General features: G+C 37.3%; 2 protein-coding genes across 4 annotated transcripts in view; one reads left to right on the plus strand and one right to left on the minus strand.

Moving 5' to 3' along the window:
• LOC120419423 (IDLSRF-like peptide) overlaps positions 1–25,046 on the minus strand; it is an 87,943-nt gene that overhangs the window by 39,371 nt on the left and 23,526 nt on the right. The window contains exon 1 of one of the 2 annotated variants that reach the window (XM_039582097.2): positions 11,683–12,095. The exons of the other annotated variant lie outside the window; for it this stretch is intronic. Coding sequence (XP_039438031.1) covers positions 11,683–11,806 — 124 coding nt within the window. The 5' untranslated portion in view covers positions 11,807–12,095. Of the gene's footprint in view, positions 1–11,682; positions 12,096–25,046 lie in introns of those variants that run through there. 2 annotated transcript variants of the gene reach the window in all.
• Positions 22,458–25,046, plus strand: part of LOC120419408 (dystrophin, isoforms A/C/F/G/H) — a 150,119-nt gene continuing 147,530 nt past the window's right edge. Inside the window, exon 1 of one of the 2 annotated variants that reach the window (XM_039582083.2) lies at positions 22,458–22,609. The gene's annotated coding sequence lies outside the window, so the exon portion shown is untranslated. Of the gene's footprint in view, positions 22,610–22,646; positions 22,767–25,046 lie in introns of those variants that run through there. The other variant, XM_039582085.2, reaches the window with a different exon arrangement.

Genomic DNA, 25,046 nt, shown 5'->3' on the forward strand with positions numbered 1-25,046 from the left:
AAATTGCTGTAACTTATAGAAAATTAAAAGTTTGGATGAATAAGAAACATTTTGCTGAAGATTTTTTTCAAAATGTTGAAAGGGGAATCAAATTACCCCCAACATTTTGAAAATGCAGGTTTAAAATATTTATGAAAAACGCTTGGCATGATTCGAAGAGTTTATCTGATGAAATACCCTTATCAGCCAAACATAGTTGAATGTTTAAGCTTTCAATTCATGCAAAAAGATCATAGTTTCGTGAGAAATTGACAGAGTTATGTGCGATACAAAAAAAAAGATCAAGTCTCCCCACTCTCCCCTACGGCTAAACCTTCCTCAGTGGACGCTTTCGATTCTCCCTTTCCCCGCAAATTCTTCAAGTGCATCTGCGCCTGCCAGTGCCTATCGATTGAACCTTTCCGGGTGTGATCCATCAAGACGTTGCACCGGGAGCAAAGCAACTCTTCCCGAAACCGCAACCTCTACTGTTGTTGATTCAACCCTACACAAAAGGTAAAAAAAGGGAGAAGCAAAAATATTTCTCTCCCTCTCTCTTTTATCTCCCTCTTCCATTCTATTTAAGTTTTGTACACAACTGCATTACCGACGCAGCTGAGAAACTGGGTAGGAGATTTTTTGATTGAAATTGAAATGTCGACGATTTGATGCCAGGAGCTAGACGTTGCCGCTGATGAGTGGAAGTTTTCGAGCCTGAATCCGCACGGCAAATTTGGAGATGGTTTTGCATAGCTCGTTTGATACATACAATAGCTAGTAGGGGAAATCTACCCTTTCCAATCAAACACCTATCTTCGTCATATGGAGAGTTTGATGCTCGATTAAAGCTCCAAAAATACTATTTGGGCTATAAACTTACCAGCAACAGCACCGCCTCGAGTAAGCATTCAAATGTATGCCACTTACTGGCCAAAAAGATCACATTTAATGCACTTTTGATCATAATTTGTATTTTGCGAGACCACTTCTCATCATTTTGTTGGCACACACAGTGACACACACGAGAATCCCTCAAACGCTTAATGAATATCACCAAAATTAACTTTTCACTTTCGCTTACTTTTTCACGGCGCTTAAGATATGAAATTGCTTCCAACTACCGGCAACATGTTCTTTTGATCATTAGTAAGGCACTCACTTGAAGAATAATCCCGAAAAATGTAATAAATTAGCAAGCGCCATCAAAAAAACAAACGCGCCAAGTCGTTTGACGTTTCAATTTTCACTTTGCATTCCAATCGAAGGCTGAAGAAAACCGAGCGAGAGACGAAGGCAAAAAAGAACAAAGGCTGGCCGTCAACACCACCAGCAGCACAGCCAGCGATGCCAGGAAACTTTCCCTATAAATGTCACTTTTCGTGAGTGTTCGTTTGAACTGTCAGCGCGAATGGCAACACTCGACAGAGTGTTGGAAGAAAAAAGAACTAAGCCGATATTAGAAAAATGGGCGTGGCCCAATGCATTCGCCTCGATTAGAATACCCTAGGGATTTTTTTTTGTTAAATGCTTGGTAAAGAAATAGAATAACTTTTAGTGAAAGTGAAAATAAACAGAAATGTTCACAAAAACTTGCTCTACTCGTTGGTGTACTTGGTTTTAGTAAAATTCAAGGGAGACTCTAGATTATCCAGCATCATTCAAACACGACCGCTTATTAGGATTAAAATGGGTAGATTTCCCCTACTTAGCAGGTTTGTTTACGGGATCCAAATTGGGAATCTACTAAGGTGGACATCAAAGAAGGCAGATTCCTCCAATACCACCGGGAATTGCAAGAGAGAAAAAACACTTCAAAGCATAGGGGGATGGCGTCGCTATTTTTAGACCACGTTTTCCACTTTTTCTCATCGAAACCGACTACTATATCGACTTCATTTTGCTGGGCGAGATAGGACGCCGTCTATTTTTAGACGATGACTCAGCAATTTTCCACTCTTGCACTTAAAAAACCAGATGGCAACACGATGTAACGCCACGTCCCTATTGCAAACCTCTTTTTACACCTAAGCTTCCATCCACCCCGGGATTCGAACTGACGACCTTTGGATTGCAAGTCCAATTGCCTACCAGCGACTCCACCGAGGCAGGACCCAGGGAGACGACTCCTACACCTGGACTGAGCTAATGACCTGGTCAACATTTACTTCCCTGTCCGACGGATCAGCCAAATCTCGTCTCAAAATTTGCCACCAGGACCTTCTGGGATCAAACCCAGGCCGACTGGGTGAGAGGCAACCACGCTTACCCCTACACCATGGTCCCGACAGACAGAATCATATACTAAACATCAACTTTGAAGTCCCGGCTCGTTCTCGCTCGAAAGATCGACAAGTCGTCAAGTCGAAGCATAAACGCCAGCACATTTACGCTTGCGCTTTTTACGCTGCGCGTGAAAGTGTTCTTTCTGGTTTCGCATAATAGATCGACAAAGTCGATATCGATACATATATTTTTAAGTTAATCATAGACTTACATTGAGAACTTAGTACCCTTTATTTTTTCTAATATTTCAATCTTAATCAAACATAATTAATAATTATTATTCAATTATTTATTAATTATCTTTACTTTATGTTAACATGTTGAAGATAATGTTAAACTCATAGGAGCAATTCTCTACGAAATCGGTCGATTTCGACCATTTTTATTTTTTGTATTTTTTAGTTGGCTCAAACTTTGAGGGGGAAGCTATTTTGTGTCATTAGTTCATCCATGCAAGTCTCCATACAAATATGGTACGTAAATATTCAAATAGCTATAACTTTTGAGTGAATTTTCTGATCAATTTGGTGTCTTCAGCAAAATTGTAGGTATTGTTAAGGACTATTGAGACAAAAAATAGGTATACGGAAAAAAATCCGATTTTTTATCAACTTTTTTTTCGCAAAAACTCAATTGCCCAAAATATATATTTTTTGATTTTTGAGATTTTTTGATATGTTTTAGGGGACCAAATTCCGCAACTTTTGAGCAATAGAGAAGTATGGTCAAAAAATCTGGCGCCGAGTTATAATTTTTTGAAAAAAAATGTGATTTTTGGAAAAAAAACGAAATTTCAAACAAAAACATATTTTGACCTAATTTTTTTATGCAAAATTGATATTGCAATCGAAAAGTACTTTACACATTTTTTAATAAAGTGGTCCGTTTTCAAGATATAGCCACCGACATTTTGATTTTAGCGAAATATTTGCCGTTTTTCGATTTAAAAAAACTGTGACTATACTATGAGTGACCATTTCAGAAAATATTTTTTTTTTGAGAAGTTCAGAAAATTTACTATACATTGTTAAAGAGACATTGAAGATTGGACCTCTCTTTGCTGGGATACAGCGGCTTAAAGAAAAAAAGGAAAATTGAAGTTTTCTAAGTCTCACGCAAACAGCCCACCATTTTCTATTGTCGATATCTCAGCAACTAATGGTCCGATTTTCAATGTAAAAACATGAAACATTCGTAAAATTTTCCGATCTGCGTGTGTGTGTGTGTGGTCCAATCCAAGAATTGAAAGATTCAGTTTGGATAGATCTCACCAATTTTCTGAAACATCCTTTAGTCCTTTTTGCAGCGTCGGTCTTCCAGCTGCGGGTCCTCAATCACGAGCAGTTTGAGCTCCCTCATGCTGCTTCGGAACACATCCTGTCGTCCTAGTCATCTTGTGGTAAACAAGACAACGAACAAAAACTGGGTCGACCACAAAGCATACAAATTTCACCTTAAAACTATTTTTTTTTTACTTTAAGTATCGCGGCACGCACAAACCGTTAGAAAAGTCTGTGACAAAACCTAATCGATTGGCATTCATAAGCTAAACAACATGCGACATCTAGTGTTGAGTAGCAGAACAGAGCGAAGGATGTCGATTGAAATTTTTGCCCTTTGGTTATGTATGCGAATTCTGTTTTGTTAAATTCCAGCGTTCAAAACAACTTTTGAGCGAAAATTCGAGCTGATACTTTGTTAACTTTTGATGCTCTATCATTTTAAACAATTTTTTTTTTCAAAATTATTTTTTTTTCAAAATCTTTTTATTGCGTTTATATATATTGGGCAAAAAGTTTACACTCGTAATACTTGAATTTTTTCTCAAAAGTTGTTCTAAGAGCTGTAAATTCAAATTTAAGTTTGCATTCCTATGTAACCGAACAGCGAAAATTTGAATCGTCATTCTTCGATGCTTTGCGCCATCTGTCGGAATTTTTGAGCTTTTAATCGCGAATTGCCAAATCTGATTTGCGGATTCCTCTACCGTTTATTTGGCAACCCGGCTTGAAAGCTCTCCTGCAACAACCGCCCGAGCGCGCGAACAAAAGAACAAAAGAAAACGAACGTCGCTAGGTGGGATCGCGCGAAAGCTCCCGTAGATAAAAAAAAACGTTTCTTAACCTTCGGGAAGTCGCGCTAGTGTACTTTGTGCACCAGATTTGGGAAACTTAAAAAAACAGTAGTTTTTCATGAAACAATCAAGCCGTAGCCTTGATATATGCTCAAGTTAAACATTTTTACTGACGGAAACAAGTTAACCTAAGACATTGTTGAGTAAAAACTATTTTTAATATATTTTTTAAAATAGTGTTTTTGGGTTGGTGCACAAAGTACACCAGCGCGACTGCTCGCGTAAGTATTTTTTTGGTGGAATGAATACTGGAAGTTACACATTGTTTTTATAAGTCTCAATCAGGATCAATTGACCCCAAAACTGTTTCATTGTAATCAGGAGGGCCGCTAATTCCGACTTGATGAAAATATGGGTTCTGAGTACGGTCCGGTGGCCCTTGGGGATGTTCCGAAGAGGGGACATTTTCAGAAATCCGGTCCACAAGGCATGATGGGTGTCAAACTTCATAATTTTCAACGGCAAACCTCAATATGAACATTTTTAGTGCAATAGGTGATCTGGCCACAATACGGACTTTCCCAGTGGCCCCGGGGATGTTCCGAAGAAGGGACATTTCCAAAATTCCGGTCCGCAGGGCATGATGGATGTCAAACTTCATAATTTTCAACGGCAAACCTCAGTTTGAACATTTAAAGTGTCAGAGATGATCTGGCCACCATCCGAATTAACCCGGTGGCCCTGGGGATGTTCCGAAGAGGGGACATTTCCGGAATTCCGGTTCACAAGGCATGATGGGTGTCAAATTTCATAATTTTCAACGGCAAACCTCAATATGAACATTTTTAGTGCAATAGGTGATCTGGCCACAATACGGACTAACCCGGTGGCCCCGGGAATGTTCCGAAGGGGGGACATTTCCGGAAATCCGGTCCACAAGGCATGATAGGTGTCAAACTTCATTATTTTCAATGGCAAACCTCAATAGGAACATTTTTAGTGATCTGACCACAATACGGATTAACCCGGTGGCTCCGGGGATGTTCCGATGAGGGGACATTTTCGAAATTTCGGTCCGCAAGGCATGATGGGTGTCAAACTTCATAATTTTCAACGGCAAACCTCAATATGAACATTTTTAGTGCAATAGGTGATCTGGCCACAATATGGACTAACCCGGTGGCCCCGGGAATGTTCCGAAGGGAGACATTTCCGGAAATCCGGTCCACAAGGCATGATGGGTGTCAAACTTCATTATTTTCAATGGCAATCCTCTATATGGACATTTTTAGTGTCATTGATGATCTGGCCACAATACGGACTACCCCGGTGGCCCCGGGGATGTTCCGAAGAAGGGACATTTCAAAAATTCCGGTCCGAAGGGCATGATGGATGTCAAACTTCATAATTTTTAACGGCAAACCTCAGTTTGAACATTTAAAGTGTCAGAGATGATCTGGCCACCATCCGAATTAACCCGGTGGCCCTGGGGATGTTCCGAAGAGGGGACATTTCCGGAATTCCGGTTCACAAGGCATGATGGGTGTCAAACTTCATAATTTCAACGGCAAACCTCAATATGAACATTTTTAGCGCAATAGGTGATCTGGCCACAATACGGACTAACCCGGTGGCCCCGGGAATGTTCCGAAGGGAGACATTTCCGGAAATCCGGTCCACAAGGCATCATCGGTGTCAAACTTCATAATTTTCAACGGCAAACCTCAATATGAACATGTTTAGTGCCATAGGTGATCTGGCCACAATACGGACTACCCCGGTGGCTCCGGAGATTTTCCGAAGATTGGACATTTCCGGTAATTCGGTCCACATGGCATGATGGGACTCAAAATTCATCATTTTCAAAGGCAATCCATCATATGGACATTTTTAGTGGTATAGGTGATCTGGCCACAATACGGACTCCCCGGTGGCCCCAGGGATGTTCCGAAGAGTAGACATTGTCGAAATTCCGGTCCGCAAGGCATGATGGATGTCAAACATAATTTTCAACGGCAAACCTCAATATGTACATATAAAGTGTCAGAGATGATCTTGCCACCATTCGGATTAACCCGGTGACCCTGGTTATGTTCCGAAGTGGGTACATTTCCGGAAATTCGGTCCAATATTCATAATTTTTAAAGCCTATCATCTTTATGGCCCTTTTTAGTGCTATAGAAGATCTGGCCATAATACGGACTGCCCCGGAGATGTTCCGACTCATACGGCCTTTCGTCCCATCAAAACGCGTGTGATGATAGGCCGTAAGTTTAAAGTCGTACCGCCCTTTCAAATGTGGATCCAGAAATGAAATATAAAGTGCAATCATCAAAAAACAAGTAATCATACATTTTCTTGAATTGTTTATTTATTTAGAGCATTTTTTGCTCCCCTTTTCCAATGGATACAGGTTTGATGAATGAAACACCAAAAAAACATAATTACAGTATTTTTGTAAAATTCCCAAACATTGAAATCTAGTTTTGACCAAGTAAACATCGTGATCAGTATGCAGCAAAAAAAGTTGAATTTTGGAAACATGAAAATTTAGTTGGTTGAATATAAAAAGTGTGTAAATATGTGAACCTGATGAAAATTCATCAATTCCTTATGTAATATTACAATTTTTTTGACACAAAATCTGTCACCATTTTCTGATGAATATTACCATCGTTTTTTTTCTGTGTTCGGTTTTTATATTTTTTATCAGACCCCCGGTTTCAACCTAGGATCAGTACCTAAGCGGACCTTATAAATAAAGTAATAATCGAAGTTGACTTTACAGCTGCCGGCCACTATTGCTACACTCAAAAAAATGAGTTCGCGTAAACGTGAACAGCGTTCATGCCAACGGGAACCAGGAAGAAAACTGTTCACTTTCATGGTGCAATGCACTATAAAAGTTGAACAGATTTCTTCCTGGTTCCCGGTGGCATGAACGCTGTTCACGTTTACGCGAACTCATTTTTTTTAGTGTAGTATCAATCACCTGTCTTTTATTTACAAAGACTTCGACGCCCAAGCCCTAGGTCCTAGGCACCCATATTAAAACGTAGAATTTACGACCTTTGGATTATGAGCCCAGTGAGTGGTCAGATTAATTTACACGGACGGGACAAAAAAATAAATGACTAAAAACTACACCCAAAGGAAAAATATATCTCAAAATCTGCAACAGTGGATTTGCTGCAGAAAATGTCACATTTTATAACATTTTTTGCAGCAAGCCCGTAGATCATTTTTGCCCGCGTGTAAACATTTCAGCGATCTGCAGTTCTCACCAACACATATAATACGGGGATGACGTCGCTATGTTTAGACCACGGAATACCCGAAAAAAATCTAGAGAAATTGGATATTTTTGGAACTCTTTATTCCCGGGAAATTTGGTCGAAACTCCCGGGAATTATGATACTTATAAATTTTGAAGCAAAATAATATAAAGCCAATCAGAAACACTAGATGACTTATATTGTATACAGATTATTCTTGTTGTTAATTCATTTATTTCTGACTGATTCAACCTTCTTGGCCTTTCGCTGCCCTATTCTATAAAGAGGAAAATATTTAGCCATATTGATGTTCGAAAAAAAAGTTCGAGAAAAAATTAAATGAAACTTGTTGAAAAAGCCTAGGGGGAGGGGGGGGGCAGAATGGCCCACCTAAGTAAAATGTGCCAAAAACCATAGAAAAACATGAAAACTTATGAATTCAGTGTAGTAGGCTTATGCTTTGGGATGTTCCCTTCAATGTTATATACTTGGTTGATGAAATTTTTTAGCTTAAAACTATTTTTAAGTCACTTTAAAAAAAAAGTTTTTTCGACTACTTTTTCCAGGGTGCGGAGCAGAATGGGCCACCTTAGAAAACAAGCCATTTTGTCTAATACAACGTTGTAGGGAGATAAGAAATGACTTAAGGTACCTTTCTAACATAGTTTCCATGAAGTTTGACCACTTTTATAAAAATAGTCACTTAACAAAACAAACATTTTTGAAAATAGTGGTAATATGTTGAAAAAGGACACTATTTTTACAAATAATCATCAAAATAACTAAAAAATCAACTAATGTTGCATTAAACGTGATTTGTGAAGCTACCAGGAGTGAAATAATCCATTTAATCGAAATTTCATAACTTTTGATTGTGTTTATAAGGCAGGATAAGGGTGGTCCATTCTGCCCCCAAGTGGATTTTAATTTAACACTTCCACCACCAAGCCTCTAAATGATTTCAAGGTTCCGTAGTAGTAACATCTAGTAACGTTATAAGCATTGAGCAAACTTTTTCAAACAATCCAACTTTTCAGAAAGCTTATTTAAAAACCTCGAAATAAACAACATTTGCGTGGTTTTGTCAATAAATTTACATTTTTGCTCATAATTCGAAAAATACAATGAATTCAAACGTAGTTTTCGGTATGGTGAAGTTATTTGACGTCCTTTATAAGACCCTTGCCTTACAATTGGTCTAAATCCATTCTAAAGCCCAAAACCAAGGGTGGCCCATTCTGCCCCCCCTGCCCCTATTACTCTTAATGACGACATGACTACTATGTTGGGGGGTTTTAAAAATCTGAAGTAGATAACGTATGTAAGTAATGCTTTCCATTGGAACCCAAATTAATTACGATCAAAAAATATATATGCATTCTGCGTTAAGATTATTGATGTATATTTAATTTTCCGTAAGTACTGTAAATATTTAATCACTGAAAATTTAAAGTAGTCCTAGCAAAGAAAAAAAATAGTTAAAATGTTGCTTTAGGTCATTATTTATCATCTTAGAAAAACATATTGTATTTTTTTATACATTCGGATTAAAATCTTATAACAAGTTTTTTGATTACTACGAGTAAGTAGGACATAAACAGATTTTTAAACATAGGAAAAATCATTCACCATGAAGAATACTTAAAAAAATACAGTACAGTTTGGAGTCACAAAAAGCTCTAGAAATGATCTTGTTATTGCAGATTTGGGATTTCGGGGCCACCGGGGTAGTCCTTATTGTGGTCAGATCACCTATGGCACTATAAATGTCCATATAGAGGACTGCCTTTGAAAATTGGGAATTTTGACACTCATCATGCCTTGTGGACCGGATGTCCGGAAATGTTCCCTATTCGGAACATCTTCGGGGCCACCGGGTTAGTCCGTATTGTGGCCAGATCACCTATACCACTAAAAATGTTCATATTGAGGGTTGCCGTTGAATATTGTGAAGTTTGACACCCATTATGGCTTGTGGACCGAATTTCGGAAATGTCCCCTCTTCGGAACATCCCCAAGGCCACCGGGTTAATCCGGATGGTGGCCAGATCATCTTTGATACTTAAAATGCCCATATAGAGGTTTGCCTTTGAAAATTATGAAGTTTGACACCCATCATGCCTAGCGGACCAGAATTTCGGAAATGTCCCCTCTTCGGAACATCCCCGGGGCCCCCCGGGTTATTCTGGATGGTGGTTAGATATCTGATGGCATTCTAATTGGTGGAATTAACAACTTTGTAGAACATTGTTTCTTCCTATTTGGAATTATATTCGGTTTATTTGAAAATTTCTGACAGGTGCACAAAGTACACCACGCGACTGCTCTTGTAGTTTTTTTTTTGCGCGACTTCCCGAAGGTTAATCCACCATTAGGTGGGTGGTGCCTTCCTCACATTTACAAAGTAATAATGAAAATAAGTTTATGAAAAAAATATATACCTGATACAGACTTTTCCAGAAAACATGCAGACTCTCATTTGAAGCGATGTGGCAACCGGGCGTTTCGCATCTGGCGCAACTCTCGCACGTAAACAAAAAGACCCGGCCTTTTGAGGTTATGCAAAAAATCATTCTTTTTTGTATCTACAAAAATCTTTTTCTTGGCATAACTTTTTAAATACTTTACTAAACAGAATAAAATTTAAAGGGGTCTTAGGGGACCCCAAAAGGAACAGAATAAGGCGGATCCGGCCAAATTCGGTTCAGCCAGTTCTGAGATAATCGTGTGGAAAAAAATCATATCTACACACATCCCCACAGACATTTGTTCAGAATTTGATTCTGAGTCGATAGGTATACGTGAAGGTATATCTAGAACGTGTATTTAAGAAGTTCATTTTTCGAGTGATTTTATAGCCTTGCCTCAGTAAGGTGAGGAAGGCAAAAAACAAAAACAAAACTGTCTTTTTTCGACGAAATTCAAGGGAAATCCTTAGAACTCGATATTCTTACACTACAACGCGTTGTTATTAATCATTATCGACACTTTTATACATATTTTATGGACCGAAACAAGCAAAAAATACAAAAAGACGCGGAGTAAAAATAATGTCCGAACACTCACCATGACGAGCTAGTCTCAGTTTTTCATTCGTAAAATTTTCCGATCTTTTCGAAAAATAATATTTTTAAAATTTTTGAATCAAGAATAACATTTTAAAAGGGAAAAACATTCAATAGTGAACATGGGCAGTACACCACCTTTCCTTCACTATGCAATCGAATCCAGCAGGGAAAGGATCACCAGATATGTTGGTCCGAGCCGGGATTTGAACCCCGATCTACCAGTTACGAGGCGGAAGCGTTACCACCAGGCTACGTGGCACGGACTAATAGTATGGGATAATTAAACTCTGACCCTTTAAATAATTTATGTTTTGTTAAGTTGTTTCTCTTGTTCACCTTATTGATGGAGAACGCAAATGCTGTATATAAATTAATATTAAGTACGTTTATTAAATCATGGTTAGGAAATACGATTACTACTGAAGCTGCAAAGTTTTCGGGGCCTGTTTCCAGCCACGAAATAACGTGCCAAAAATAAATTAATTACCAAAAAGGGTGCTAGAAGCTGGCCTGGCATGCGAAGTTCAATGTGGGATGGGCGCAAAGAAAATCAAGCTGAGTTAATTGGAAACATTTTTCCTTTTTCTTTGATTTGACCCCTAGTCCTGCGAAATAATTTCGTACCTTTTACATTTTCTTGCTCAATTTTACATGCGAAATGGTTAAACTCGAACAAACAGTAACAAAATCGATTTTGAGTGGGTGTTATATACCTTTCGCCTGAGGGTGTGACATATGGAAAATTTTCGACCTGTAAAACCATTGACTCCGGATCGATCAAAGGATGGTTTCGCGTTTCTCGGTGTACTCTTTTACAGCTGAACTTTAGAACATTGGATGACTAATTCGTAAAACTGAGTTAAACACTTTTTTAAAACGAGTTTATGTTCCTTTTAAATGCAAGGTTTTAGCATGCTTGTTAAATGATTATTGATAGGATCTTAGTTTGAATTTAAAACTAAGTTGGAGAACATAGACTAACTGAATCAATCAAAATACTCACCACTACGTTTTGAAACCTGCGGAAGATGTCCGTAGAGTCGACTGAGGTCTATTCCAAGAACTGCAGTTGGTATAGAAGCGAACAGAACATTACATAGTACAAACCAGTGTGCTTTCGACATCATAAAGGATTTTTTCAACGCCTTTGGTTGTTATGACTTTATCTTAATCTTTTCACCGATTTTAATATCTATTTATATACACGAAATGGTCAATTTAAGAATATTTTCACATTGATTTAATTTAACTTATTTGAACCAAGTTTCTAATCAAGTAGGAATATCATATTGAGTACTCATGTCAGAAGAAAATGTTCCCTTCTAAACGTTGAATATTCTTTATACCCCGATAAAACTTATTTTTATATAGACAACACATTCGATTTCTTCAAACTCTAGAAATTAACTATGACGTTTTATGTAGTAGGACATCCTTTTCATTGATATCAGAAAATCTATGCGCAGTCGCAGAATAAAGATGATGATGGATTAATAATTCAAGGTAAAAAACCTTTTGTTCGTGCCAGCGTTATTGGTAGCACCAATGGGTAGCACATGGGATTGTCTGTAGTTGGTAGCCAAATTTAAATTATGTATTTGCATTTTTATTCGAGATTAAATTTGAAATTTGATTTTAGTTTTTATCAAAAATTTAATGTGCTTCGTTTTTGAGAAACTTTAAGTAATGTTTGCCTATAAATTTAACCAAACAATATTGGAGATTGGTCTTCTCACTCCTCAGTAACTAGGGGAACTATACCCTTTCTCAGCCTATTTCTATTATCGGCCTATCAGCACTTTGATCATGAATTACAGCTTATATAAAGTGTTTTTGACTGTTCCAAAGTAATAAATAGCTCAAATAAAAGTGAGCAAGCAACTCTCCATTGTTGAAACATCTGAAAATGTTGATTTAATAGCAGAAACGGCAAAAGTGATGAGAATTGGTCGAACGGCTTAGTGTGATTAAAATGGGTATATTTCCCCTATAACCACATAAGCGATATAACGACGTAAATGCCACGGGACACAAGATTGAATGGCGTTTGCTCAAAATCTTTGTTGGAAAGCACAAAATAAGGCTGAGAAGTGGGGTTTTCAGTTCATTTTATCAAAATGCTATTTTGCCTAGATAAGTAGTATCCCTATAGTATACAAATGACTAACATACTATCTCTATTATTAAGTATGTTTTATCATTTGATAACTTTTGTTACGGGCTTTTTAAACCCTTGTTCAGGTGAGGCAAGGATTTTTAATATGAAAAAAAAAATACTGCAACAATTTGGAAATGTATAAAAAATGCATAAAAGCTGATAAAAAATTGAGCATGAGCATGAGAGACCACCCATGGTTGCCCCTCCGTAGCTGAACAGAACCGTAATATCCTTTCAGCACTACTGATCATAGGCTTCGACTATCAAGTGGTGTTTCCCTTATCAACAGCATGTATGAATGCGCCGAAAAGATAAAACACCATGATTGCCAAAACTAGATCAGTTGCGAATAGGTAACAGTCATTGGCCACCAACGGCGCCCGCCATGTCAGTTTGTAGATCTCGATTTTAAGGGACGGAAATGTTAGTTAGCGCAGGTTGCTACTAGGGCAGCTGATTTACTCTGTGCTTACACCCCACAAGCGCCAGGAACCTGAAAATTTGTTAGTAGTATAGGGTGTTTGGTCAGGATTCATCATAGAAGATGATGATGTGACCCAAAATCATAGTATTTGTTGAACGGTATTATGTATTATTCTCAAGGCAAGCAATCGGATGCTGCGGATGAGACATTTCCCGTTTATCGGTTGTAAAATTTTAAATGAAATGGTTTAACCTTAGCCAGATCATTTGTAATTAAAGAATGAAGAATTTTACAGTCTGACTTTTGAGATGTTTTACGAGTTTTAAATGATTGATGTTTAGTTAGATACTGATTAACGAAGCGAACGATGAGCTGAAATGGTATCCTAAGGTTTTGTTGTTGTTGCACACCGACGACGAACGCGAAAAATCTTGCGACCCGCGAAAAAAACGAAAAACACACCGACGACGACCGCGAAAAATCCTGCGACCCGGCAGAAAGGCATCGCAAATCGAACTGGCTCAACTGTCAGCGAGACAACCAGAGCCAGCCGCACCTTCACACAAACACACGCACGCGAAAAAAACGAAAAACACACCGACGACGTCCGCGAAAAATCCTGCGACCCGGCAGAAAGGCATCGCAAATCGAACTGGCTCAACTGTCAGCGAGACAACCAGAGCCAGCCGCACCTTCACACAAACACACGCACGCGAAAAAAACGAAAAACACACCGACGACGAACGACAAAAATCCCGCGACCCGGCAGAAAGGCATCGCAAATCGAACTCAATTTGGAAATGCATAAAAAATGCATAAAAGCTGATAAAAAATTGTAAACAAAGTTGTCTCACACAAATACAGCAATTCCATTTGAAAAGGGCACAAGCCGAAAAAAAGTTCTCCGATCGGGCTAAATTTTTGTGTGGGGGTTCCTTGGCCAAAACAATTACACCCATATTTTTTGTTTGGCCGCTAGGGTGGTCCCAAAAATGGAAATTTTCGTTAATTTTCGCAAAAACCACCTTCTCCAAAAAATCATAACTCCGCACCATTTCAACCGATTAAGCTGTCGTAGATGCCAATGGAAAGGGATTAGTTGGCCTTTCAAGGAAAAATAATTTAAGGACCGATAAAACTAGCCAAACATTTCAAAAAGTCGTATGAAAACTCAAAATGGCGTTTTGACCGTGTCTGGACCAAAGAGCCTATGTCTGAAAATATTGTTATTGCATTCCATTAACAGGATTCCGAAAAATGATTTTGTTTTGAAAATAAAAACTTGTATTTTCGGCGCACCGCGCGCAACATTGAGAAAATGACGAAAACGGGAAAAAATCTACTTTTTTCACTAAAACTGCGATACCTTTGAAATTTAAGCAATGATGCATGTTTAGGTACCAAAAGTTGCGTCTTTTAATTACGAAAATTTTGGTACCCGTATACGTGAGTTTGAATGGAGATTTCTTGCATTTGAGCAATTCCAGCCCAAAACCCGAGCACGGGTAAATAACACGGTAATACCAAATGTTGGTATTTCTTGGGCAAAAAACAGGTACCAAAATGTGCCCTTGGTTGCCCAGTAATAGATGGTAAAATACCATAGAGCAATTCCAGCTCAAATCAGGAATTTTTCTAGTACTTTTGTACCCGACCCTCTCCGATTTCAATGAAACTTTTTAGACATGTTATCCTAGGCCTATATAAGCCATTTTTGGAAAATAACATTTGAGAAGGGCGTAAGTTATTTAAATATGTTTGTATTTTGCAATTTAAAAATTACTGTATCTCGAAGCAATTGCGTCGTATCAAAAAGTGGTCAAAGACAAACTTGTAGGAAATTGGACGAACTTTCTGAAAAAAATACACTGAAACAAAAATACACGCCACTTCTATGAGATTTTTTGATTTTTAGGTCTAAAACTTAAATTTAAAAGTGTTGTCACGAATTTTTTTTTCGGTCAAAATTTTTGAGGAAATACCCTAAGATGTTACAAAAAGACTGACGAAAAATGCAGGATGGTATGTCTCTCCTAAAAAACACAAAAATCATTTACTAAAACTGTTTTTTTTTTGAAAAGTGGTCTAAACGTCAAAATTTAAAAAAAAAACCAATAGTGGAAATCGATTCCCCAGACAATTTTACAAAAAAGTCTCCATATTGACCATTGTCCTATGTCCAATCCTTGGGAAGATACAGCGGTTTTAAAAATAAAAATGATGAAAAAATGGGGTTTTCGGTGGTTTTTGGCAATTTCTATATGACAGACTTGGTTTTTCAGTCTCATTAATATTTTTACCGGAAAGCTCGTCCAATTTCCCATAAGTTTGCCTTTGACAGCATTTCAATTGGATGTAAGGGCTTACAGTTATAAGCTTAATTACATTGTTAATAACTGAAAAGAGAATATTTTTTCAGTGTGGTAGAAACCTGGATAGTAAATTAGCTTACGTAAACATCAAAACGAGTCAAATCAAAAAGCTGTCAAAGGCAAACTTATGGGAAATTGGACGAGCTTTCCGGTTAAACAATTTACGAGACTGAAAAACCAAGTCTGTCATATGAACAATTCTCTACCAAAACCGGAAATGGATTTTATTTGTATTTTTTGATTTGGCTCTAACTTTGCGAGGGCCTTCCCTATGACCAAATAAGCTGTTTTGCGTCATTGGTTCACCCTTACAAGTCTCCATACAATTTTGGCTGCTGTCCATACAAAAATGGTATGTAAATATTCAAACAGCTGTAACTTTTGAGTGAATTTTCTGATCAATTTGGTGTCTTCGGCAAAGTTGTAGGTATTGTTGAGGACTTTTGAGAAAAAAATAGGTACAAGGAAAAAAAATTGCAGATTTTTGCCTTTCTTACTAAAGAAAGGTATAGGGTTTGCTTTTGGCTCCAACGCCAAATCAAGCTTCGTTCCCAAATCATTTCTCGAGACATATAAATTCGAAAAATCTGCAAAAAATCGTGGACGATCGATTTTTGACGCCCGATCGTTTGACAATGACAGAATTGGTCTATCTCCAATATCCGAATTTTGGCGCTTAATTTACTGTAGAGCACGCGTGACGTCCGTGTGTGGTAAAAAAGTGCTCAATTTTGTGGTAGGGGGTTTCTCAGAGCCCACATTATGGATTTAAGCTCTCTTGGGCGCATTCGCGTGACGTCCGTGGGTGGTAAAAAACTGGGTGATGAATAGAGCGAATGCGTAACGTGATTTTTGAATGATCCCACTTTGTTTACATCTACAAATTAGGAAGCTGTTCAAGCACAAGCATGACTTTTTTCTTACTGATAAATAAGCTATTTTATAATTAGTTGTTTGTGTTTCATTTTGGCTAGTTTTTTGATATTTTTTGCTGGAAAATTGTGTGTGTTGAAGGTTTTCAAACGGAATCAAATCAAGATTAAGACAGCTTCTGTATGGATACAACCGCATCGACTCCATAAACAACTTCAATCCATAATTATAAAAAATGACGTTCTCGCCTTCAACTTTTAAAGATTTCTTGACTTCAACTTCAGGTCCTCAAAAGCCAAAAAAATCATTCTTGAAAAAAAAAAACAATTTTTAATGATTGATAACAATACTCTCTACTTTTGGCGAACGGTAAATTGGTTCCACTTTGACAGTTCAAAATTGAGGCCGTTTTGCGAACCACTATTCAGCACCCAGGTTAGAAATAATGAGGAATTCAGTAGAAAATTTGATTATTGGTGAAGTTTTGTGATTGAATAGTGTAGATAAGGTATGTGAAACATAAAAACTCTTCAAAGGTGTACTGAACGGCAGCCGCGGGACCGTATTAAATATTGTTTTTTGACGAAGTTTTTCTCTGCAGAAATCTTTGGTGAAAAGTAAACTAAACTTTTTTTGAAGTGAATTAGTGTTAAGAATGTATGAAAAGTTCATTTTATAACACACAAAGTTCCTCAAGTACGAGAACCTAACGAAAAATAAAAGGGAACATTTGAACTTTTTTATTTGGTTTGCAGTGAACATGGTTATGTGCCCTTTTGTGTTTTTGATTTTTTCAATAGGAAATTGTTTGTTATCAATCTGATTCTTGGAGGGCCTGTAGGGAGTGTACTAATGAATGGAATAGTGGAATAATCCCGAATTTTTACGTTTTAGTTTTGTGCCCTAATGAAATGTTTGGCTCGAGATCTCCCATAAGGAATACATTGTAGAAAAAAGCAAAAACTGCTCGAATGGAAATGCTCCATTGGTTAACTCCCCACTTTGCGCAAAGCGATTCAATTTTCCATATAAATTTTTATGGGGAAAACAGCAGGCCAAGGGTGCATGATACTGATGATACTCGTCGGTTGACACCCAGGCGAGGAACATCCCGGAAGGAGCCCAACTACATCCGTAGTGCTGTTTGGACAAAACAGCATGGCTCTGGTTCCTTGCAAGTGTCCTATTTTCTTACCTCCACGTTGGCTTGGTTTAGTCATCATGATGGCAAGGTGTAACCTAGCTGGTGGCCTGTGGAAACGACTCGTAAACCTTTGACCAGCGAGGGTCAGAGTGGAGACGGCTAAAAGAAAGGGGCGCGTCAATGTGGGAAAGGGAAGTAATTTGTGATTGTAGACGGTATTGTTTTTATTCGCAGTATGTTGAGTCAACTTCTGTGGATGTACCTGAGCATCGCAGAATGGGGTCTCTCCTCTTTCCATTTCAGCTAACAGCTATCTTCTGTTTTTTTTTGTTTCACTGATTTTCTAAAACGGCTTCTGTTTACTATCCTCCATTTGATTTCGATTTTTCTTATTTGATTATCTTATTTCTCAACGCTTTTCCACTCTATTTTACCAATGGAGCACCCGCAGTCGAGCAGTTTTTGACAGTTCGCTCCATAAGAAAAATTTTGTAGAAAAAAGCGAAAACTGCTCGAATGGAAGTGCTCCATTGATTCTGCTGTAACAAACTGTCTGCTTTCTCTTTGTCGAGCCTTTTTTTTTGCTTTCCCTTAATTTGGCAGCGATGTCAATTTTGTTTATCATGTGCCTTTTCTTTATTTATCTATTTGAATAATTTCTCATCTTCCCTGTAAATTGTCCTCAATACAATCTAAGCATGTTTGTTACCTCTATTTATTAACTATTGTTAATTTCTTTATCTACTTCATAAATTACAATCTTTCTAGTTAAGTGGTCCTTAAACGCAAATAAATAAATAAATAAAACAATCTTTCTTTTACTATTGATCCTTTACATAGTATATTTCCTTCACTGTCCATTGTTTTGAAACTTCACCTTTTTCTTAAGCAAGTGAGGTTCGAGCCCTTACTCAATTTATGGAATGATTAAAGGATTAACACAAATATTACTATTGTACTTTTGAACAACTTTTCTTAAATGCTTAGGACCAAAATATTGTAACAAAACACCGCGACAAAAGAAATAGCAACAGATAAACACGACTCAACAATAGGGAAAATTTCAGGAGAAAACAATACACAGTAAATAACAATAAGTTTTTGAATTCAAACTAAAAATATGACAGTTTTTGCTTTAATGAAAGTTGATAGGCACACTATAAATGGTTAGGCGCTTATACTTACATCAAACCCTACGTCATGTACCACCCCCGGCCGAGTTAAAATGCATAACCGGAAAAGAAGGTGTGCGAGCGAGTTGTGGCGCTATAACCACGGCAAATAGTGTCCAGGGCATTCGTGGAAATACAATGTCCCATCCCAGAGGGTCCCGGAGTACCAAACCTTCTTAGCATGGTGCTCCCAACGAATACAACCAAAATCACGGAGCGTATGGTGGTGTGTCCCCACGCTTCTTCCTCTCCTGTCGATTCAGAATTGTGTTGTTGTTCGAACACTCAGTGCTCAAACTCAACCCAATTACGAGTCATCTCTGTGATACGGCTTTACGCAGTAGGCCTGGCCGCTTTAACGCTTGTGATGTTTCAATGCATTCCGATGCAATGGCGCACTACAAATGTTAATGAATGACAAGAAGAGTGCTAGGCGTCATCTAACCTAAGGCACTCTCCAGGATCCCTTCGAAAAATTGGCTGCGCTAGGGTCTGATTAGATTAGATTAGATTAGATTAGTAACCGGAAAAGAAGGTGTGCATGCCTGGCACGAACACTCAAAGCGTGTTCTAGTGTGTTGCTCGTACTGACTCAGAGCAAGGGTGAGATGTAGGTGTAAGGGCCGTGCGTGTTCGTCGGGAACCTGGTGCATATGATCGGTCAAGGCCCGTTCTTCTAATCTAATCTAATCTAATCTAATCTAATCAGACCCTAGCGCAGCCAATCTTTCGAAGAGATCCTGGAGAGTGCCTTAGGTTAGATGACGCCTAGCACTCTTCTTGAAATTTATTAACATTTGTAGTGCGCCATTGCATCGGAATGCATTGAAACATCACAAGCGTTAAAGCGGCCAGGCCTACTGCGTAAAGCCGTATCGCAGAGATGACTCGTAATTGGGTTGAGTTTGAGCACAGAGTGTTCGAACAACAACACAATTCTGAATCGACAGGGGAGGAAGAAGCGTGGGGACACACCACCATACGCTCCGAGATTTTTTTTTGGTTGTATTCGTTGGGAGCACCATGCTAAGAAGGTTTTGGTACTCCGGGACCCTCTGGGATGGGACACTGTATTTCCACGAATGCCCTGGACTCTATTTGCCGTGGTTATAGCGCCACAACTCGCTCATCGGTCAAGGCCCGTTCTTACACTGAAAATTGCGAATTGCGAATTGCGAAATTTTTATGGGGAATTTTTTTTTTTGGATTTTGATATTTAAAAAATCCACGTTTCACGCTATATTTAAACCGGATTCATATTCGGATGCTCTGGAAGGTGCTCTACAACTTTCCCGAAGAGAGTATGGTGCTAACTTGTTCCTATAAAAGATACAGCTTGTTCAAAACTCGTTTTTTTTGCTCGAAAATCAAGTTTTAGACAAATTTTGAGGACGCTGTATCTTCTTTCAGGAGCAACTTAGCACCAAACTCTCTTCGGGAAATTTGTAGAGCACCTTCCAGAGCATCCGAATATGAATTCGGTTTTGATAGTTTTAGTATCAAAATTTTTAAAAATGGGTTTTCCCATACAAATTTATATGGAAAAAAGTGACTTGGCCAATCTTTCTCGTACTTTGGGGAGTTGTTTAGGACCTCAAAAGGAACCGAAAAATTGCTGTGCTGGAAAATCGGTTTTGTTATTACACCCTAATGAAGCACGCTGAATGCTCATAAACATACAATCATTACAAGAACGTCGTAATTTTGCCATGCTCTCTTTCATCAACGACATTATTTCTCAACGCATACAGTCAGCAGCATTATTTTCAGAAATACGCAATAGTATTCATGAACCAAACCGTACTCTTAGACATTCACCACTTTTAAGAATAACTGCATACACGACAAATTATTTAAAAAAAATCGCCGTTAAATCAAATGCTGCGCTTTTATAATGAAAATTCGCAGCACATACATTTCGACATGTCTAAACCGGAACTACGAAAAAATCTGTACAATAGAAATAACATTTAGTTTGTAAGAAAATTGTAAGTAGTCTACATAAGCTTGACAAATAAACAATATTTAATTTGATTAAAAAAAAAACTAATTGGGTCCTAAAATGAAGCTTAGATTCCTGATATTATTGTTTACAGCGACAAAGCTTATATTTCTAAGTACAATGACCTTTTGTACGACCACAATGAGTTTAAAATGGAGTTTTAAATCAATTTTGAAAAATCAACCACGCGGTCCTTTTTGACAGCTCTTTCCAAGGGGACCATAGTTGATCCATCGAAAAAATGTTCTCTTGTCAACTTTTTTTGCATTAAATTAAAAGAAAAAGTGATTAGCAATTTTTTAAGCGTGTTTTTAATCATTGTATACATCAAAATTTACATAGGGCTTAAGCACCCTATTGTGCACAAACTGTAATCGTATAACAAAGCAACCCTTAACCCAAAAGTTTTGATGTGGTTTACTTTGCTTTAAATATATTATTTATTATTTCAGCTCGTGTAAATATCATGATGTTTCATGATTAACACAAGAGTTTCTGCAGAATTCTGAAATATAAAAATGGCACCACTGGCTAACAGTCGTAATAATAATAGTAATAATAAGTGACGTAAGCGACAAGTTATAACAAAGTGTTTCAACATTTTCTGTACGGGTTCGTTCAAAAATTACGTCCATGAACAGGGAGAGGGGGGATCTGAGGTTTGTGACAGCTCATGTTTAAGGTATATGAAAAGTGCGTGACAGGGGGAAGGGAGGGGGATGGGTCTGAAAATCCTGAAAATCCGTGGACGTAATATATGAACAATCCCTACCCAGCAATTAATATTAGATTACCTGGAGCTTAGTAGAGAACAGCCATCTCAAACAAAAAGTACCAATCGAAGCAAGAGAACTCGACACTTGACACTTTCTGGGTTATTGCATATTCTGAAAGTACTCCAAATAAGCTACCTCTCCACCAAAAATGAGCAAAAGTTACTTCGATAAAGTTTGTTTAATCATGATTTTAAATAAAGTAACATAAACAAAATCTCTGCCATCAGCAGTCCCTGTTTATATAGCCCTGTCAACCTGTCAAACAAAAGACTACATGAACCTCGTGACGAAAAAAAAGCAACATGAACAAAGCGCCATGTACATTCGGCGAAGAAAAACGAATCATAACAAAGCGTCCCCCTCAATGACAGCAGGGTGATATAGACGTTGCTGATTTCAAAAGAAGTTATGTTTGTTTTTCTTAAATAAAATTACGGAAATAATGTTTTATTGAATTTGGATGATCAAGTATCAATAAAAGCAAGGTTTTTTCATCGTTTGTCATCATAAGAACATCTTATTTTGCTTTTATATTAAAATGGGAATTGAAAATAGATGCTCAACATTCAAATGCGTTTTTCTCAAAACGCACGGTTTGTACATGATGCTTTTTGAAATGTTGGCATCGAACTGTCAAACATTTTGCTCGATTGGTACCTGTGTTCGATTGGTACTTTTGGTTTGAGATGGCCGTTCTCTAATTAATGTTTGTTAAAATGTGCGTGAGATTAGGTCCAGCTGAGATAACTCTTAGTATCATTTTCTTTTCTAAACGTCCTAAATATAAAAAATAAGTGAAACTCGCTGAACATGACAAACTAAATGTTTACAGTTGATCGATACAACGTTCACAATAAAACACCAGATTTGGGCTACTCAAACAATCTTAATATGGCGCTTATGCCACTTTGCATTATACAGACAGTTTAATCGCTTTACTTTTGGATGGCAGGTTGACTTAGGACAAGATCAATTTTTATTACAACTTTTAACGTGTTCAGTGTAATAGGTATGTGTTGATTCATGGATTAAAATATGCACTGTTATTGGTAGAACAGAAAAATAGTGAAGTTAACTGTCTGAATCATCCTATACTTGTTTTTACAACGAAAACAAGAAACCACTTGTTGAATTTAGGTTTTCTTCTGCGCATAGCCTTTGTTTGTGTGAGTAAACAAAATAAATAAGCAGTGTAGGATCGAATAACTTGTAATAAAGTTTATAGATAGTTCAACATATATGAAAAATCAAAATCGATTGAAATAAGTATTTTTGAAACAATTTTTCGTATTAGTTTAGATATTGAATAAGTTCATCCCTATATCGGTTATTTCTGTCTTGTGTAACACATGCGTTATTTTCATGACTTTTTCGCGGTTAAGAATGTGTTAGTGAAATACATATCTCGGCAGAGTTACCTGGAAAAAAATGTTCTTATGTACATATAATTACGAGTTACACATTGAGCAAAAATACAAAACTTATTACATTGAACGATTATAATTTCAAAAACTATAAGATGTTTCATTATCAGTATTCTTCAATGTTTTTTTTTCTTAGCACAGACTTAGGTTTTCCTGGTTAACTACACACTCGGAAATTAAAGTGGTTACTCTGAGTTTGAATACACACTATACATTTGTCTTTCGACATTTTCTAGCAACTAACAAATTGAAAAAGAAGAAAAGATTATGTTCCTATTAGAATGATTTCAATAGGGACCATCCATAAACCACGTGGACACTTTTTTGGGAATCTGTTACCCCCCCCCCCCCTTCGTGGACAATTGTCCATACAAAAAAAATCTTTTTTGTATGGATCGTGGACAATCGCCATACCCCCCCCCCCCCTAAAGTGTCCACGTGGTTTATGGATGGTCCCATAGATATGTGCACTACCTGTCTGAAATTCGAAACTCATGTGCTGTTCTTATAAGAGACCTCATGGCGTTACTATTCTATTAGACAGTCTAATTTACATGTACTGTAAACATAACACAGTTGGTGGATGATCGCCGAAAACTAGGGTGTCACCTTTGATAAGTTTGAGTTTGACCAAGCAAAAATATATAAATAATCCAGGGATGTGGAGTCGGAGTCGGAGTCGGAGCCGGAGTCGCTGGAGTCGGAGTCGGAGTCGTCAAAACACGAATAGCTGGAGTCGGAGTCGGAGCCAAGCATTTCTGATATCCCGGAGCCGGAGTCGGAGTCAAAGCTATCTTAAATTCAACCAAAAATATTTTTTTTATTGTTTAGTTTTTGATATAAAACAGCCTAATTTACAAAAGTTCTTATATTTTTGATTGTTTTTTAAGTCGCATGCACTGCGTTGCTATTTTCTCATTTTTTAAGTGATTTATAGGATGCCATTATAATTTTGAAGCTCTTTATTGTGATTGGAAAGCTCCAATTGTGTTATTTCACTAAATGATAACCTGTTAATCCCCTCTTACCCAAGTATGTTTTATCATAACTCAAAAAATAATAAACAATATTGTTTTTGTAATCGAATCTATTTAATTGATTCTTGACAGCAACGTTTTGCCTATATGTACCCTTTCAATTCAAATTTGACCAAATTTAATCCAGTTTTTTTTTCTGAAAAAAGTACACACTCACATCATCTTTCACCCCGATACCGAATGTCTTGGAGCTTTTACTAAATGTTTTTTTAGGAAAAAAGTTACGAGGTACATAAAAAGATTAAAAATAATAATCACTGGATTTGGAAATTGTAAAATGTCACTGAAAGTATAATAATCAGTATAACTCTTCCAACAAATAATCAATGATTATCACAATCTATTATTTGGAACTCAACATGCTCATTGTGTTTAAAACTAAGTACAAAAAATCAGAGTGTTGCATTTAAAATAATTGAAACTGACAAAAAATATCAAAAAAGTTGCAACTAATTTTGAAATAATCATTGAATATGATAAATATATCTTTTTTTTTCTATACTAAAATCTGAGAATGTTGATCCTCTAGCAAACTATATTGATATCGTTGCAAATTATCGTTAAACAAATCTCAAGATTTCAGTACCAAAAAGGAACTTATAATAAAATGAATAGAAAAAAATGATAGTATTTTCATTTATTTTTCAAATACTATTAAAAAATCAAAATATTTTTCAACCGGTAATAATTTTCTTATACTGTATATCCTACGCCAATATGACGGAACGATCATTCATAAAGCTTCGTTTTAGGGGAAGATTCGCGCGCCTCCTTTTGAATATATAAAAAAATAAAATTTATACAAATCAAATATTCCTAGGTAAAACATTTTCTAGGTCTCGGATATTTGAACAGGACCCCTTAAGCGTATTTTCCACGAAGAAAATTTGTATATACATTGATTTGTAATAATTTGAAATAATCCTTCAGCCATGGGAGCGTTCTTTTATTACGTAACGCAAAAAATCGGACTTTTAGACCCCCT

Source organism: Culex pipiens, chromosome 2 (genome assembly GCF_016801865.2).
Source record: "Culex pipiens pallens isolate TS chromosome 2, TS_CPP_V2, whole genome shotgun sequence".
Taxonomy (NCBI): Eukaryota; Metazoa; Arthropoda; class Insecta; order Diptera; family Culicidae; genus Culex; species Culex pipiens.